Source organism: Capra hircus, chromosome 7 (assembly GCF_001704415.2).
Source record: "Capra hircus breed San Clemente chromosome 7, ASM170441v1, whole genome shotgun sequence".
Taxonomy (NCBI): domain Eukaryota; kingdom Metazoa; phylum Chordata; class Mammalia; order Artiodactyla; family Bovidae; genus Capra; species Capra hircus.
In genome coordinates, this window is record NC_030814.1 from 71,907,527 (window position 1) to 71,927,471 (window position 19,945).

Consider the following 19,945-nt stretch of genomic DNA (forward strand, 5'->3'; position numbering starts at 1 on the left):
TTCCTTCTCCAAAAGATTCCCTAATGTGTCATCAATAAAAGCAGCTAATAATAAACTTCCAATGTTGAATTGATACATTAATGGGAAAGAAATATACCCATTTCTATACTATAAAATGAGACTGCCAGATAATATAAGCAGAAGAAATAATAAAATCTTAAAGTCTTCATTTTGTAACTTCAAATGAAATTATTGATATAGACAAGGAATTATAATTGCTTTAAAAAAAAAAACAGGGAAATAGCTGATGGGAAACAGGATATTCTGTTGGAGTCAAATTAATTATACGTGTACTGTTGTTTGATCAAAAGAGGTGAAACATAACTCAAACCAGAGAGATCAGTTAATCACCATTTTGAGCTAGTGGAGGTTAAATACTTTTCAATGTCATGCAACAGCTATGATGTAATCTAGCCAAAATGTTTAACTTGAATCTATCAAAATGTTAGTTAAAACTACCACTTAACAGGGAAACTAGAAGCAAATTGAGAAGGCAGATACTTTTAATATGTCACTCTCATCACTTACACAGAGTCAAGAAAACGGGGGACTGTCCTGGATTTAAAGTGATTTAAGAAATACAACAACAAGATATAAAGTGTAGTCCTGGACTGGATCTTGTTTCAGATAAATTAAATGTAAAGGTTAGGAAATAACTGGGGAAATCTGAACAAGATTTGTTATTAGATTTTTAGAGGTACAAGTAGTAACAGAGTCAAAATATCTCTGCTGCTGCTACTGCTGCTAAGTCACTTCAGTCGTGTCCAACTCTGTGCGACCCCATAGACGGCAGACCACCAGGCTCCCCCGTCCTTGGGATTCTCCAGGCAAGAACACTGGAGTGGGTTGCCATTTCCTTCTCCAATGCATAAAAGTGAAAAGAGAAACTGAAGTCGCTCAGTCGTGTCTGACTCTTCGCAACCCCATGGACTAAAGCCTACCAGGCTCCTCCGTCCATGGGATTTTCCAGGCAAGAGTACTGGAGTGGGGTGCCATTGCCTTCTCTGCAAAATATCTCTAATTTACTTTAAAATACTTTGAGTTTCAAGCAATTCAAGTGAAAAATAAAGCAAATAGGTACTGTAACATTTGTTGACAGAATCAGGATCAAGCTATTATTTTTATATTATTTATATTATTTTTTACTAAATATTTTATCATAGTAATACTCCTAAATCATTAAAATAGTTTCAAAAGCAAAAGGGGAAAGTATACACACACACACTATACACACATAGTATGTAGAATCATTTATACCTTTTCTGTATAACTAGTATATGCTAAACACTATGCCAGAAACTGGAAATAAAAAACTAAAAAACAAGATTCCAGTTAAGGAAACTATTGTCCCGTGAAGATAAAACATGATAATGAAGGCAAAATTGCAGTATCCTAAAAGGACTGATAGAACATTGTTGAAATGCTGAAATATACCTTGTGCACCTGTTCCTGTGTCTTCTTTTGTTTTTTCTTAGGAGCAAATATCTGATCATATTCTTCTGTATATTCCAGAAGCCACTTGCTTGGCTTCCTAAGGCGTTTCTTCTCTGATCGCACAGCTAAAAGAGGAGGCACAAGTTCAGTATTAAACAAAAAGTTAGAGAGAAATCCAATGTTTTCATATAACCATCTCTGCATTCCCAAAGAAACAGAAATAGGAAACTCACAAAAAACACTATGGTTTAAGCTCCAAGAGGGTAAAAATGATTTGCTATGGTTTACCTTATGCAAAAATTGGGAGGAAGGAAGACCTTTGTTGCTCTATCCACAAACAGCCCACCTAAGCTTAAGGAAATTAAACTGAAACTAGTCCTATAGCTGCTTCCCTGGTGGCTCAGATGGTAAAGAATCCACCTGCAATGCGGGAGACCTGGGTTTGATCCCTGGGTCAGGAAGATCCCCTGGAGGGGGGCATGCCCGCCCACACCAGCATTCTTGTCTGGAGAATCCCAGGTACAGAGGAGCCTGCCAGGCTACAGTCCATGGGGTCGCACAGTTGGACACGACTGAGTAAGGGCACTAGAGCACACAGCATCAGTGACAGAGCTAATAATACAATATAGATTCTAAATCAGGCAAAATCATAAAGAACACCATGTAGCATCTCTCTTAAGAGGGTTCCCAGGTAGTTCAATGGAGAAGGCAATGGCACCCCACTCCAGTACTCTTGCCTGGAAAATCCCATGGACGGAGGAGCCTAGTAGGCTGCAGTCCATGGGGTCGCGAAGAGTCGGACACGACTGAGCGACTTCACTTTCACTTTTCACTTTCATGCATTGGAGATGGAAATGGCAACCCACTCCAGTGTTCTTGCCTGGAGAATCCCAGGGACGGGAGAGCCTGGTGGTCTGCCGTCTATGGGGTCGCACAGAGTCGGACACGACTGAAGTGACTTAGCAGCAGCAGGTAGTTCAATGGTAAAGAATCCACCTGCCAATGCAGGAGACATGGGTTTGATCCGTGGGTCGGGAAGATCCCCTAGAGAAGGAAGTGGCAACCCACTCCAGTGTTCTTGCCTGGGAAATCCCATGAACAGAGGAGCCTGGTGGGCTACAGTCTATAGAGTTGCAGAAGAATCACACAACTTAGTGACTAAACAACTTCTCGCTGGATTATGCAGAATATTAGATGAATATCCAGATAGAATATTTACCCTATCAGTACGACAACATGAATTTCAAAAGCATTTCACACGTATTTTCTATCACAGTTGTGATGAGTTTCACTTTAGAAACATCAAAAAAATAGTTATCTGTAAACCATTAAATGTATGCCAATATAGCATTTAAAAATGTATGGCATGTATCCCGACAGAAAAGATAAGATATAGAATTCCGGGTACCTGCTTTAAAAATATACCTCTTGCCACGTTTTATAACCAAAATATCAAAGTACCATACCATTTCTCTTTGAATTAACAGTGAAACAAGTATCTATTATAATTTCCCTATAAACCTTTATCCTAGTCTTACTATACTTCACATGCTGTAATCACTTCACTTTTCGTACTGCAGAGGATGAGACAGACAGCATCACTGACTCAATGGATATGAATCTGCACAAATTTTGGGAGATTGTTAAGGACAGCAAAGCCTGGCATGCTGCAGTCCATGGGGTGGCAAAGGGTCAGACGAGAAGTAATGACTGAAAAACAACAAGAATCATTTTACTATACTATAAACTCTTTGAGAGCAGAGGCTAATGCCTACGGAATGCTGGATACAATCTACTCAAGAGGCCAGGAATACTTCATAATATGGTGACTTCAGAGAACGTTATTCCTGCCTCATTTTAATGTGGCAATATGGGTGTTTTCTTAAAAAAAGGAAAACAAAAGAAAAGGTCACAGGCTCAACAAGCACTGGGGCAAACTAGGGTACAGCACCCAGTGCAGTCAGCATGGGGGCCCAAGACACTGGGCACAACAAAAAGAGGGCAAGCGTTGGAAAGCAGGGAACAGGTAAGCGGAGCCATCCATATCTGAGGCCCGGGTGCCCAGATGCACAGAATATAGGGTTCTCAAGACATAGAAAGTTATAAAATAGGGATGTTTCAGGCATGGGGCACCCTGAATGTGGGATTTTTCTGGCAGGTGGAGAGAAAGATGAGGTGCCCAAGATGCACAGGACATGGGGCACGCTTGTTGTGGGAGTCCCCGAGTGCAAGGCAGGATGTTCAAAGTGAGGAACACACTGGGAATAAGAAATATGACATCAGGGACATGGGTGATCCTGGGCACACTGCCAAAATGAGTAAGATATTGCTACATGCCACAATATTAGTAATCCACAGAAACATTATATTAAATGAAAAAAAACAAAGACAAAAAGATCATGCATTGTATAATTCCATTAATATAAAATGTCCAGAAAGGGCAAATCTATAGAGATGAGAGAGTAGACTAGTGGTTGCCTGGGACTAGGAATAGGAACAGGGGCTAACTATGATGATCTTACAGAAATGCTATAAATATTCAAAAACTGATTTATAGGGATATTTGTGCAACTCAGTAAATTTACTAAAAAAACATTTGCTTCCACACTTAAAAAGTGTGTGACTTTTGTAGAATGTAAACTTTACCCTGAGTAAGTTTAGATCTTTTCTTCAAAACACTGGTATTTCCCAAGAAACTAGAATACTAACAGCAACATCAATCCACCAATACAGATTATTAAACCCTGTCATACCTCTACTCTAGTTCTGGGATCTCAGAGGAAAAAGAATTTAAAGGGAGGGTGGAGGCAAAAATATAAACAACTCTTCATAATGATGGCAAATTACTCAGCCCACATCTCCTGTTGAAAGTAAATACAAATACTGCATAAATATGTTTAAAAACCTACCTTAAATGAAGTAAAAACTGACAAAACTGTAAAGAACTACAAACCAAAATCCAATGGAAAGTAATAACCCACAGAAATAAGGAGAGCACTGAAACTGATTTTGTCCTGAGGACTTCTTGGCAACCCTGTTGGGAGGCAGGAGTTCAAAGGAGACTAAACTTGGGCCCCGAAAGACTCTATCCTCAGAGTTATAGCGACACGGAAGTAAACCGTATGTCAACCTCCAGGAAACCACAAGGAAAGGTGCTTTGGCACCAAGCAGAAGGGGAGCAGGAGAGAGGACAAGTCCTTCAGAAATTGTGACTGATCCTCCTGTCGGTTTACAGTCTGATGGACAGGAAAATTCAAGCCCCCGTAAGAAAGTTAATAGGTCATATTAAATGAAATAAACAGGAATAATCATCTCAATAAGCACAAAAAAAAATCTGAAAAACTAAACAAACTGGGTATAGAGGGAATTTTCTCAGTCTGAAAGGCTGTGTATCAAAATCCCAGTAAATAAATATCATAGGTAAATGGTGAAATCCCAGAAGCTTTCCTCCCTAACATCAGGAGTAACACGAGGGTGTCTGTTCACTCTACTTGTCCTCAACAATGCACTGAAGGATTAAGCTAGGGCAATTAGGCAAGAAAAAGAAACAAAATCTACCCAGATTAGAAAGGATGAAGCAAAACGATCTCTGCAACCCCATGGACTATAGCCTGCCAGACTCCTTTGTCCATGAAATTCTCCAGGCAAGAATACTGGAGTGGGTTGCCATTTCCTTCTCCAGGGGATCTTCCTGACCCGGGGATCGAACCCGTGTCTCCTGCATTGCAGGCAGATGCTTTACCATGAGAGTTACTAGGGAAGCCCAGGAAATACTAAGGAATTCATAATAAAACGATCAGAGCTTAAAAAAAAAAAAGTTCAGTAAAGTTGCAACACATAAGATCAATATATAAAAGTCAACTGTGGGAACTCAAACTGGGGCTCTGTAACAACCTAGAGTGGTAGGATGGGGAGGAAAGTGGGAGGGAGCTTCAAAAAGGGAGGGCACGTATGTATACCTATGTCTGATTCATGTTGGTGTTTGGCAGAAACCAACACAATTCTGTAAAGCAATTATCCTTCAATTAAAAAATTAAGTAAAAAAATTTTTTAAAAACTCAACTGTATTTCTTACATACTAGCAATGGGAAATCCAAGAATGAAACTAAGAAAATAATCTTATTTATAATAGCACCAAAAAAGGATAAAAATACTAAGGGACAAAACGAACAGAAGAAATGCAAGAGTTATACACTGAAAACTACAAAACATTGTTGAAAGAAAACAAAGATGACCTAAATTAATGAAATGCCATCTCTTGTTCATAGGTTGGAAAACCTAACATTGTTACAATGCCAACACTGCTCAAATTGACCTATGATTCAGCACAACCTCTATCAAAATCCCAGCTGGCTTTTCGGCAGAAATGATAAGAAGCTCCTAAAATAAATACAGAAATGCAAAAATCCAGAAGAGTCAAAACGGTCTTGAAAAGGGATAAAGTTGGAAGACTTGTACTTTCTGATTTCAGAGCTACACTAATTAATTACTACAAAGATTAAGAATTTGTGGTACTGGCATATAGACAGACATATATAGTAATAAAAAAGAATTGAGAGTCCAGAAATAAACCATCACATTTATGGTCAAAAGATTTTCAAAGAGGGTGCCAGGACCATTCAATGGGGAAAGAATACCCTTCTTCACAAATGGTGCTGAGACAACTAGATTAACAATGGTTACTTGAGCTATGACACCAAAAGCACAAAGAACCAAAGAAAAAATAGGCAAATCAGACTTTGTCAAAATTAAGAATGTCTGTGCTTCAAAATATATGATTAAGAATCAAAATGGTGACCCACAAAATATGAGAAAATATGTGCAAATCATACCTAATAGTGGACTTATATAGAGACCATGTAAAGAATTCTTACAATTAAATAATAAAGACAAACAGCCCAAAAAACATTTTAAGTGATCAAAAAACATATAAAAAAAGATGTTCAATATGGTCAGTCATCAGGGAAATGCAAATCAAAATCATAGTAATGAAATACCACTTGACACCAGCCAGGACAGCTTTGTCAAATAGGTGTATATGTAAAGGTAGACACCTTTGCAAAACATTCTGGCAGTTCCTCAAAACTTGTACAGCAGGAAGGCAGAATCAGTTAAGAACTTACAGTACCCCAGGGCAAGTGCAAACCCATGAAAAACAGCACTGAAATGGATTAGAAGAGTCAATTCACTTTACCTGAGACTGCCGCTCTAAAAGCAAGCACAACTGAGCTCCCCCTTAAAGCTGAATGTTGGAGGTGTCCAACATTGCAGTTTTTTTGTTTCTGTTTAATCTGACTGGGAACCCAAGAGAAGTCACACAGTTTGGACTCTTGGAGGCACTACAAATAAGGGAGAGAGGGAACATGTTGTGGAACTAGAGGGGCTATAGTGACATAGACAGGGGCCAGATTGGTAAGACTGGGAGAAAGTACTAAACTCCTGGCTTCTCTCTACAAAGGGAGGTAAAAGAGGGAGTATTTGGAAATCTGGATTTTTAGAAAATTGACCAAGGGACTAGTACCTGTTTGGCCTGCTTGTGGAAGCTAACAGAGAGCTGGCTTCTTCAGATACCTGGGAGCTGCTGAGAATTAAAGACAGTGAGAAAGCTTGTTGCAATAGCAACAACTAACTTGCAGTACTGCAGAAAAACTCAAGAGGAAGCAAGAGATTGCAAACTCCTGAAAAAGAAACAGACAAACCTCTCTGATTAGGAAACTACACACACAAGCCCAAAGAAGCCCATTCTACAAAAAAGATTCCAGAGGTCCCCAGAATCTCTAGCCAATATGATTGGTATGCCTTCCCCTATATGAAGCCAGTCTGTAAAGACACAAAAAAGTGGCTGTTTAATCAAATTCAAATGCATGAAACTAGGGCCAGGGGGGTAGGGGGAGGAGGGATTATGAAATATATGAAGAAACAAGGAAACACATCCCAAAGAATCAAAATAAATCTTCAGAAACTAACCATAAACTAACAGAGATCTATGAATTATCAAAGAATTCAAAACAATTGTATTAAGGAAACTCAGTGATCTACAAGAGAACACCGATGTCTAAAAGAAATCATGACAGTCAACAAAAAACAGTAATAGTCAACAAAAAATACTAGAATTCTTTAAGACTAAACTACTATTTTATAGAAAAACCTGTAAGTACTTTTTAAAATCCAGATGCATATCAAAATTATCTTGGGATTTCTTGAAGAATACAAATGCCCAGATATTACTTTTTTCTCCAAAGCTCTAGAAGTGTTTCTAATGAGTGGTCATGTTTAAAAACAAGTACACTCTATGATGATTTTTAAATTATCTAGTTTATTTTACTTCTTCTATTTCAAAATCAGTGCTACTATTTTATTCAGCATGTTTTCCAATTTCTCCATCCTTTTTAAAAAATTTTTCTTTCTTAAGTCTTTATAAGCATAATAGAAAAGCTTTTGTGTGGGTGTATGCATATATATATATTATGTATAACATATATTTTGGAAAAAATGAGTTATTGTCTAGCAAAAAGTTTTATGACATTCATTCCATTTGTTTGACTTAATCTGAATGCGAGATTTCTAATTTATATTCACTCAAAACTTTGATATAATTCCATGTATTTTGGCATCAAGTATTACAGCTAAAAGTTTAGAAAGCTTATCATCTTAGTGATTTTAAAACATTTTTTGAATGAGGCTTGAAATTTCTAATCCAATTCTGAGAACCTAAAGAAATACTATGTTCTATAAAAAACAAACAAAACTAAGAAATTAACATGTGATACAACATTATTAACTAAACTACAGACTTTGTTCAAAATTTCACACATTTTTATCCTAGTATCCATTATTTGTTTTCTTTTCATACCTTATTCAAAACTCCACTTTGTATTCAACTACACTGAGCAACTGAAGCTGCATGCAACAAATTCTGGAAAAATCTCTTTGCATTTTTATTTTCTATTTTCTTGCTATGGCTTCTTAAGATACACCCACTGTTTAAAAGTGGACAATTAATTTCCAAACACAAGGGATTTTAAAAGTATCTTTGATATAAATTTCTCATTCTGATACTAATTGCTCATTTAAATGCTTACTTCTCTGCAACTGCCCTTTGTGCTTTTTCAGTCTTCTAACTTTACTGAAGCTTTCAATGGCTAGGTCAAAGATCTTTCTTGGTAAAGGTCACATTACACTTGAAAATATACAGGTTATTTTCCAAAAAATCATTTAAATGCTTTCTTCTGTGCAATCACCCTTTGTGTTTTTTCAGTATTTACTGAAGCTTTCAATGGCTAGGTCAAAGATCTTTCTTGGTGAGTGTCACATTACACTTGAAAATATATCGGTTATTTTCAAATATCTTTTGCTACTGATCTCTAACATAATTCCACAGTGATAAGATAACACTCTGATTTCAGTACCTTTCAGCTCAGTTCAGTCTCTTTGGACTCTTTGCCACCCCATGGACTGCAGCACGTGAGGCTTTCCTGTCTATCATCAACTCCCGGAGCTTAAGCAAACTCATGTTTGAGTAAACAAATGTCCATCAAGTCAGTGATGTCATCCAGCCATCTCATCCTCTGTCGTCCCCTTCTACTCCAGCATTCAATCTATCCCAGAATCAGGGTCTTTTCCAATGGGTCAGTTCTTAGCCAAAGTATTGGAGTTTCAGCTTCAGCATCAGTCCTTTCAATGAATACTCAGGACTGATTTCCTTTAGGATTGACTGGTTGGATCTCCTTGCAGTCCAAGGTATTCTCAAGAGTATTCTCCAACACCACAGCTCAAAAGCATCAGTTCTTTAGTGCTCAGCTTTCTTTATAGTCCAACTCTCACATCCATACATGACTACTGGAAAAACCAGAGCTTTGACTAGAGGGACCTTTGTTGGCAAAGTGATGTCTCTGGTTTTTAATATGCTGTCTAGGTTGGTCATAACTTTTCTTCCAAAGAGCAAGCATCTTTTAATTTTATGGCTGCAGTTACCATCTGCAATGATTTTGGGGTCCAAAAAAATAAAGTCTCTCATTATTTCCAGTTTCCCCATTTATTTGCCATGAAGCGATGGGATCGGATGCCATGATCTTAGTTTTCTGAATGCTGAGTTTTAAGCCAGCTTTTTCACTCTCCTCTTTCACTTTCATCAAGAGGCTCTTTAGTTCCTCTTCGCTTTCTGCCATAAAGGTGGTATCATCTGCATATCTGAGGTTATTAATATTTCTCCTGGCAATCTTGATTCCAGCTTGTGCTTCATCCAGACTGGCATTTTGCATGATTTACTCTGCCTAGAAGTTAAATAAGCAGGGTGACAATATACAGCTTTGACGTGCTCCTTTTCTGATTTGGAACCAGTCTGTTTTTCCATATCCAGTTCTAACTGTTGCTTCCTGACCTGCATACAGATTTCTCAGGAGGTAGGTGAGGTGGTCTGGTATTCCCATCTCTTGAAGAATTTTCCACAGTTTATTGTGATCCACACAGTCAAAGGCTTTGCGTAGTCAATAAAGCATGAGTAGACGTTTTTCTGAAACTCTCTTCTCTTTTTGATGATCTAACGGATGTTGGCAATTTGATCTCTGGTTTCTCTGCCTTTTCTAAATCCAACCTGAACATCTGGAAGTTCACGGTTCACATACTGTTGAAGCCTGGCTTGGAGAATTTCAAGCATTACTTTGCTAGCGTGTGAGATGAGTGCAGATCCAGGATAAAACCCACATCTCTTGCCTCTCCTGCTTTGGCAGGAATATTCTTAACCTGTGAGTCACCTGGGAAGCACCATGATCATCTCAATTGGTGCAGAAAAGACTGAATTTAACACTTTCTCCTAATAGAAGACACTCAACAAACTAGGAACATTAAGAAATAATCTAAAATAAAGGTTATATATGAAAATCTCACAGCTAACATGAGCATCTATGGTGAAAAACTGAAAGGTCAGGAAAAGGGCTAGGATGTCCATTCTTGCCAATTTAACATGACACTGGAAGTCCGAACCAGAGCAATTTGACAAGAATTATAAACAATTATAAATAAAAGACATTCAAATTGGAAAGGAAAAGGTAAAATTATCTCAATTCATAGATACCATGACCTTATCTAAAGAAAACCCTAAAGATTCCACAAAAAAGAAAAGCCGTAAGAATAATAATGAATTCAGTAAAGCTGAAAGAGAAAAATCAACATTTAAAACTCAGTTGTGTTTCTGGGCTTCCCTGGTGGCTCAGTGGTAAAGAAATCTGCCTGCCAATGCAGGAGACATGGGTTCGATCTGTGATCCAGAAAGATTCTACATGCAAAGGAGCAGCTAAGCCCGTGTGCCACAACTACTGAGTCCAGGAGCCACAACTACTGAAGCCTGCTTACCGCAGAGCCTGCGCTCAGCAGCAAGAGAAGCCAGCACAGTGACAGCCCTGGACACTGCAACTAGGGAGTACAGCCCCCACTTGCCACAACTAGAGAGAAGCCCTCACGGCAACGAAGACCCAGCACAGTCGAAATAAACACTGTTTTAAAAACATCAGACTGCGGGTTGATGTTTAGTAGAAACCAACACAATACCGTAAAGCGATTATCCTGCAATTAAAAATAAATGAATTATATTAATTAATTTTACTTTGTGTTTCTATACAATAACAACAAATAATTCAAAAAGGAAATTAAGAAAACAATCTCACAATACAGTAAAAAAGAATAAAACACTCACAAATAAACTTAAGCAAGGATGTGAGGGAGTTGAGTACTAAACACAAATAAATGAAAAGACAGTCTGTGTTCATAGATTCAAAGATTTAACATTAATAAAACTTCCATACTACACAAGTCATCTTCAGACTCAGTACTCTGTCAAAATCCTAATGTCATTTTTTGCAGAAATACAAAAAAGCCATCCTACACTAAAAATACTCTTAACAAAGACTGATCATACATTGTTTTCAAAACATACTACACAACTACAGTAGTCAAAACAAACTTGTTATTACCATAAAGACAAACATATAGATCAACAGAACAGAGAGTACAGAAATAAACCCTTCAACATATAAATTATCTCTGACAAAGGATTTCCAACAGTTTGGACACCTGATGCAAAGCCAACTCACTGGAAAAGACCGTGATCCTGGGAAAGATTGAAGGCAAAAGCAAAAGGGGTCGACAAAAAACAAGATGATTAGGTAGCATCACGAACTCAATGGACATGAATCTGAGCAAATTCCAGGAGCTGGTAGAGGACAGAAGAGCCTGGCATGCCAGGGTCCATGAGGTTGCAAAGAGTTGGACACAACTTAGTGACTGAACATACATGGGGAAAAGTACAGCATGCTTAATAAATGGTGCTGTACAATAATGCACACATAGGTAAGATTGTAGTATACACTTTCAACTTGTTCAGAAGGTACATTCATGTGTTTTTTACCATAATAAATATAAAGTGCTGATATAAACGCAAAGCAAAAAACCCCAAAATACCACATATTATATGATTTCATTTATATGAAATGTATAGAACAAGCAAATCTATAGACCGGGCCGAAATGAAGAGAGATTGATAAAGGTTGTAAGATTTCTTTCGAGGCTGATGCAAATGTTCCAAAATTAATCATGTTTATGGATGCACAAGTCTGAGTATACTAAAAACCACAGAAGTACAAACTTTCAAAACGTGAACTTTATGATATGTGAATTATATTTCAATAAAGCTGTTAGAAAACAGAATCTACTATGGTAAACATTATGGAGAAATCTTTTAAGAAAAGTCAGTTTTATCCTCAATGCATAATACTTATATTTTGAAAAACTTATGCTGCTTTCCTTCTGCAGCTAAGGTAAGATAACCTGGTATTTCAGATTTTTAAAAATTTATTCTCAAACTTCATTCCAGAAGGGATGAAAGACATTTAAGCTCTTCAAATAAGTACCACAAAACAGTCACATTTTTTCAAAAACATATCCCCTTTGTCCATATAACAGGAGAGCCTTCCTTAAGCTCTAAGAGCTTAACATTCAATAAAATGTATTAGCTTTCTGTAAACTAACAACTAGATTTTAATCTTACACTCAGAACCTCTCAAATACAGAGCCCCCAAAAGTTCACAGATTTTAAAAGGTATGAAATGGGGAGCAGAAACAAAATGTTCTTGATACTTATTAAAAGCAAAAGAAAAAAGAGCTTCTTGGTAAAATGTAACTTCTGAAAGTATGTGGAAACCTGGTCATCAAAATTCAGACCCTTCTACATAAAGCCCTTTTTTCACTTCAAGTAATTAACCCTTCCCTCCCAATTTATACTTAGGTCTTCCGTGAAAACAGACTAAACTTGGTAGGGTATCATTATCATCACTTCATCTAGTCCCTTTCTTTCACAGTTAGGAACCCTTACCTGGTTCGGGGAGCTCAGGTTGAGGAGTCAAACTGGGAATTCCTGGCTCCTTTTCCATCTCCTCATTGCTGGCTTTCGATTTATCACAAACATTCAACCGTGGCCCAGCTGAATCTAAGTGGTCGGCACGATTTGGATCTGTCAGTGCAGGCTCTAGTTTGTTTGTCGAAGCAGGAGGTCTCTGCTCTGGGAACTCGTCTTCCTTCTTTACAGGGTCAGCAGGAAGCAAGACCCCAAAGGCACCCTCAGAGTTTTCTTTCTCCTTAAGTCTGTTAGTGCGTTTACGAGGTTTAGTGCGCCTTTGGTTTAAACGCTGCCATCGCTTTTTAGGCACTGCTTCGTTTACACTATTAGGTTCATCATTCTCACTGTTCATTTCAGAGTCCAGCTCTGGGACTTTTCTGATTTCAAAAGAGGGGCCTTTTTCAGAAATTTTTTCAGGGTCAGACTGGTTGACTTTATTATCAAAACTAACACTGGAAAAATGGGCACCATCTTTACTTGTTACATGGCCTATTAATTGAAGGGGTGGTTCCTTACCAGGGTCTTCTGCCTCACCTCTGGAGGAGCTATTCTCTGAACCCCTACTCTCCCTGTCTCCCTGTAGCGCAGCCTCAAGAGTCACAGCTGGAAGCTCGTTCAGTTTTCTTCTGCGTTCTGTTTTTAAGGCTTTACGGTTCACTGTGTTCTTTCCCAACTGGGCTGAAAAACCATCTCGAAATTTGGATGGCTTTGATCGACCACAGTTGCGCCTAGTAACGCAGTTTGAACGATTTTTGCCAGAAGCAGGGAGGTCTCTTTTATCAGACCCCAAGCCAGGCAGGGAAGTAGACAGCTCCCCAGACAGTGCAGAGTTGCCCCCACCAGGGCCAGGGTGGACTGGATCCTGAGTGCCATCTCCAGTTTTTTCTGAACTGTGATTGGAGCCTCCTGAAACCAAGACCTTAGGAGCTGACACAGGACTACTGGTAGAACAGTCCCCAAGACCAGGACTCCGATAAGAGACCAAGTTCTGAGCTGTCATTATTCGTTGCTCCTTGGTCTTACTATCATGCATATCTTTCAACATCATTAGTAATGTACTGAATTTGTAGTCTGGTTCAATAGGTATATGGTTCTGACCAGAGGCAGAAGAAAAAAGTAATGGTTTCGATGGCTTTGACGTTCCAGAGTCACTGACATCTTCACCTAAGGATCTGTAAGAGAGTTCCTTCAACTCTGACAGAACGTGTTTCACCACTGCTGTTTCTATGTCACTCGAATCCCTGGTTTTCTCATGCATGTTGCTCAGTAGTTTCAGTCCATCCACTTTCCCACTTTTAGAAATGCTGGCCAAAGGAGAGCCTTTGTTATCAGAAGAGCAGCATTTCAAACTGCAGTCCTCATTTGCAACTGGAGGTTCTGCTACAACCGGGTGTTCTTTATGTTTGCACTTGATACTTCGAATTTTGGGCTGTTTGCTTTTTGAATGTAACAGAGCTTGATTTTTAGCCCCACCTTTTATTATTGAGTTCTCACTGGAAATGCTTGATGATGTGCTGAATTTTGGAGAAAATCCATCGTTTCTAAAATCTGCTTGGGGTTTTCGGACAAGACTTGACACTTTAAGATCAGAGAGATTAATCTGAGACGTCTCAGTTCCAGGCTCTGCTGTTTTGGTACAATTCATTAGGTGGTCCGTATGTGAGTTAGTAATCAAAGACTTCTGCTTTGCTTTTACCTTAGTGTTTGCGGCAGGATACCTAGAATACTTTACCTTTTCATTTTTTTGCACAGGTAACAGGTTCTCTGATCTATCAAAAGCATCTGTAATTTCAAGGACACTGTTATCAGACTCTGAACTATGATCTACAGGATCCAGATCACTGCTTCCATCATCAGAAGTGGTACAAATACTAATGGAATCACTTCGTTTTTCCTCATCACCTGCTCCAATATAGCAGAGTTGTACTTTCGAACTACACACCAGACCTCGCTGGAATTTCTTCTTCTCCCCAGAACGTTTAGAGATCAAGGCACCCTCAGACAAGCCCAGTAAAGAGTCACAATTTGAAGTCTCAAATTCTTTCTTTGCAGTGTTTTTTGCACAAGAAGAAAACAGGAAACTTCCTGGGGCAGTGCCGGGCCCTGTGAGGCTGTTCGCTATCCGGGAAAGTTCATTCGAGGCCTGCTTATCAGACACATCCCCAGAAATAAAGTTTAAGCCAAGGTTTTCTGGAATCTTTCCCCTCCGTTCTTCCTTATGTGTTTCAAATTGCATATGGCCCTTTTTCACACTAGTCCTTTTTGGATTATCAGAGCTCTTTCTGGCTCGAGACTTAGCACAGGGTTTTTCCTTCTCATCTGCAGAATGTTCAGAGTCAAAAGCCAGAGATTTCAAGCAGCCATTAAGCAACAGGTCATGTTCTGACTCAGGATCATTTGTACAGTCCTCAAATGGCATATCCTCCTCGCTGTCCAACTTGATTGAACTGGTGACACACTTTCGGTTCTTCGACCCTTTGGGAATATCATACTGCTCAGCAAGACCAACACTGGCTTCCCATTTACTCAAAATCTTCTGAGGAACCTTAAATGTAAAGAAAAAAAGATTATTACTCATCTAAGAAACAGAAGAGGAAACAGGGAGATGATCACTGAGCACCTCTCAAATCAGAAGCTTTTCAAGCCTTATTATATTTCTTTGAGGCTCTTTTATGGGACTGTCAGGCGGTTACCTCCCACAGCCCAGTCAGACCTTAGCTAATGGGGATTCTGCAACACTTCTTCTATCATTAAGATCTATCACTGGAGGAAGACTGATCCTGGAAACCCTCCACTCTCCTTGCCAGTAAAAGCACAAAAAGTGGACCATAAATTAGACTACGACATTTCATTATTAATCAACATTATATTACTATGTCAAGGAATAACCAGATCACTCCTACTTACTCTGCCAATCATAAAGATTTCCTTCCCGAATTATGAAGGCCAAGCATTTGCTCAGTTGCATAAAAAAGAAAACAAAAGGCTAAAGAAGATAAATGTGGAAAAACTAGGACTGGAAATGAGTTAAGTCAGATCTTCCCTAAAAGACCTGAAATTTGAAACTCAGGTTATCACCAGGCCCTTGACTAATCAAGAATTTTCTATACGTTTTACATACAATCTGGATTATAATCAAACAGTGTCCTGGGCTTAATCATGTAGTGCAGAGACACCAATACACCCTGGATAGTTTAACAAGTTACATATGCTCTTTTCTTGAATCCTCATAGCATAAGGTGGAGAAGGAAATGGCAACCCACTCCAGTTTTCTTGCCTGGAGAATCCCAGGGACAGAGGAGCCTGGTGGGCTGCCGTCTATGGGGTCGCACAGAGTTGGACACGACTGAAGCGACTTAGCAGCAGCAGCAGCATAGCATAAGGACATCAAGGCTCTGTGAAATACATCTAATTTTTGAGACTCTTATTTCCCTCCTTGGCTTCATACAAGAGACGTTAGCCAAGGTTCTATCATTTAGTGTCCACAAATACTTTAATACTTGTGAAAGAGATGTTCTGCTGACCATGTAACAATTCAGGCCACTACACAGTAGCCTCTTCTTATAAAGCAATATACAGATCATCTGATTTACTCTAGACACAAGCACAAAGCCATTAATTGTCTGACTATGGTTACAGTAAATCAATTTTTCAGAACCTGAAAGCCCAAGCAAACTCTTTTGAAAGGGGGCTTGTTTAATACACATACTTAAAGGCTTGACACAAAAACTTTGATATCTCCCTACCACCAACTACCCAAAGTATTAGAAAGGATGCAGTTAGCCTCCTGCATCCTAACAGTAGCACATGTTAGTTGTTTCAAAGCATGAATACTGTGACACACAAAGTACTTATTGCTAATCCTCACAAGAGTTCAACAAGGTACATATTATTATCTTAGTTTTAGAGACAAAGAAACTCCAGTTGGAAATAGCAGAGACTGCATACTGACTCAAAATTATCCAAATTATAATTTTTATAGAATAGTCTAAAAGTAGGAAACACAAATCTAAGAGAAATTATTTCCCCTTTTAGAATGGACTATAAAGGTGTTATCAAAAGAATTAGCTAAAACACAACATCAAGCAAATGAAACAAAAACATCATGTTCTTTATTAAAACGTAACGAGGTTTGAAACTATAATCTTAAGCATTGATAATCACACATGAAAACCAAAATGACAAACAAAACAAGAATGTTCAAACCGTTATATTTGTCATTTTTAAGAGAAATAGTTAGAGAGGGAGAAGAACGTTTCATTTTGATGGTCATTTTCTGCTTAAATTAGATAGACCCAAATGTGACTGGTTGTGCCATTTTGTACTATCACATGTAAGTGACATGACAAAAGTATCACTTCTCAAAATATTGAGTAGAAATATTTGCAAGGTTAGCCCTACCTTATCCTGCGCAAAAAAAAAAAAAAAAAAGCTTTCTGACAATTTTCTCACCAACTTATATTTCAAAAATTGTAATATTTCTTCTTTTGGCTGATCCCACAAACCAGGGGTCCCCAACCCCCAGACTGATACTGGTCCATGACCTGTTAGGACCTGGGCCACACAGCAGAAAGTGAGCGACAGGTGAGTCAGTCCCCATGGCTAACATAAACCACCTGAGCTTTGCCTCCCATCGATCAGCGGTGGCATTAGATTCTCATGGGAGTGAGAACCCTACTGTGAACTGCGTGCTCCTTATAAGAGTCATCCCCAAATCATACCCTCCACCTTGGTTTGTGGAAAAATTATGTTCCATAAGACTGGTCCCAGAAAGGCTGGGGATTCCTCCCTCCCTAACCCTAAGAAGATAATCTGAGACGCTTTAAAAAAAGAAAGAGAAATACCTTATGCCTATATCCCTTCTCTTTCTGCTTCCCTCTTCTCCTAAGAACAGGTAGCTCTTCAAACTGATGTCTGCCTTCGAACATAACAATTGCTTTTCCAGCCACCCAGGCTCTTTCAGAAGGATCTCCAAAAGCCTCCACGTAGTACTGACGATAGGGCCTGCGGTTAGAAACTAGATAAAAACAAAAACCACAATGTCATTACTTAAAAAAGAAAAAAGACTACTCATCATCAAGAGAACAGCAACACCACAGCTGCAAAGAACCTTCTTGTCACTTAAAAGTAACATAAAAAACAACAAGCTAAAAAACCTACAGAAAAAGAAACTTTAAGGTAGGTTAGATAGAAAGTAAAATTTCAATTTATGTGACAAGAAAATGGTTAAGATGTTAATGCAACAATATAATGTTTTGCTCTGGTGATATGCTATCTATTCCAAACTAGAAGTTTTATACCCTCATTATCAGAAATCACAAAGGCCATATAATAAGTTGCAGTATTGTAAAAATGACAATTACCAAGAACTAAACACTAAACAAACTTATAAAATATTATGCTAAAGTATAAGGAGGAACAAATGTTTCAACATTACTCCACATATGATGTGCTAACACGTATGGCCCAGCTACTCTGGACAAGCTGCTTTTCATGTATTCTTCACAATGACCTCTAAAACATAAGTGGTATAACCTCCATTTTATAGACAATAATAAATTCAACAACTTCAGAGAGAACAAATTCAGAATGAAACACTGGAATTGCAGAGAAAGTGGGACTTGATAATTCAAACTACAGAAATTTTTTAAAAATAAAGAAAAGGAAATAAAAAACTAAATAACAACTATTATTAAATAAATAAATAACTTAATAAATAAATAAATAATAAATTAAAAACTGCCAGGGGGGGAAAAAATCCAGTTATTCTACAGTTTCTTGGCTGTCCAAAGTTATATGCAATTATCAAAAATCAATACAAATCTCATCCAGAAAAGATTACAATCTAATTTACATAATATATGTACTTCTATACACTTATTTTCTTATCATTTTTCATACCAGTTAAAAAAAAAAAAAGGTCACAAAAGAAATACAGCCAGGGCTACACAGGTAAAATGATTTGTCTCTATTTAAAAAAAAAAAAAGGAAATTGTTTTATATAAAAATTCACTTTAACTCACAATGAATTACAACCTGGTTAAATTTTGTTTTACTGTACATTTTAAAAACAAGTTCTGTTAAAAAAAAAAAAAACACGCTAAACTCTTTAGTCTCTACCTAGTAAACACTTCAACAGAAACCACCTATAAAGGAAGATTAAATGTACACATATACACACACATACAGATTCTTAAAGTCAATTTGAAAAGTAAAGTTATCCTCCCCAAAACAAGTAAACTCAATTACTACAAACATTTATGATGTGCCAGCATACAGAGAACTGAAAGCACTCACTACAAGAGAGTAATATACAGAGAACACCATACAGAGAGGCAGCAACAGTCACTATTACAGACAGTGGAGAGAATTCACTGCCTGACAGGTACAAGATACACAGTATAAAGAGATTATGGGAAAACTGCATGCTAATTGATGTTAACATGAACACTGGTTCATGAGTGCATTGCATACACTCAAATTTATCATTTAATGGCATGTATTGGCAATGGCATTTTTTAACATTAAGGTATATTAGTTTCAGATATACAACATAATGACTTGATATTTATATCAATCCATCACCATACATACTTACAAAATTTTTTTTTCTTGTGATAAGACTTTTAAGATCTCTCTTAGTAAATTTCAAATATACAATGCAGCATCAACTACAGCTACCATGTTGTATATTACATCGTGAGACTTATTTCTTTTATAGCTATTACTTTGACCCCCTTTTAACCCATTTTGCCATTCCTGACCCACCCCACCCCCAGCCTCTGACAGCAAGCAATCTATTCTCAGGATCTATGAACTTGGTTTGTTTTCTGGATTTTGGTTTTTATAGATTCCACATATAAGGCAGTTCATATGGTATTTATATTTCTCTGACATACTTTACTTAATATAATGCCTGCCAGGTACTTTCATGCTGTCACAAATGGAAAGGGTGCTTTCTTTGGAATGGCTGAATAATATTCAACTGTGTATACATACCACATTTTCTTTATCTGTCCATCTACTGATGGACACTTAGGTTGTTAATGTATTTTTTTTTAAGTGAAAATCATTAATTGGAAGACAAATGGGACACCTAAGTAGAAAATTTTAGAGGGAGAG

At 37.9% G+C, this 19,945-nt stretch overlaps 1 protein-coding gene across 6 annotated transcripts in view; it reads right to left on the reverse strand.

Annotated features, from left to right (window-relative positions):
• NSD1 (nuclear receptor binding SET domain protein 1) overlaps positions 1-19,945 on the reverse strand; it is a 147,989-nt gene that overhangs the window by 59,029 nt on the left and 69,015 nt on the right. For all 6 annotated transcript variants that reach the window (XM_018050618.1, XM_018050620.1, XM_018050619.1 and 3 more), the window contains 3 exons: positions 17,668-17,840; positions 12,800-15,368; positions 1,435-1,559 (listed from right to left, as the gene is read on the reverse strand). In XM_018050618.1, coding sequence (XP_017906107.1) covers positions 1,435-1,559; positions 12,800-15,368; positions 17,668-17,840 — 2,867 coding nt within the window. The remainder of the gene's footprint in view (positions 1-1,434; positions 1,560-12,799; positions 15,369-17,667; positions 17,841-19,945) is intronic.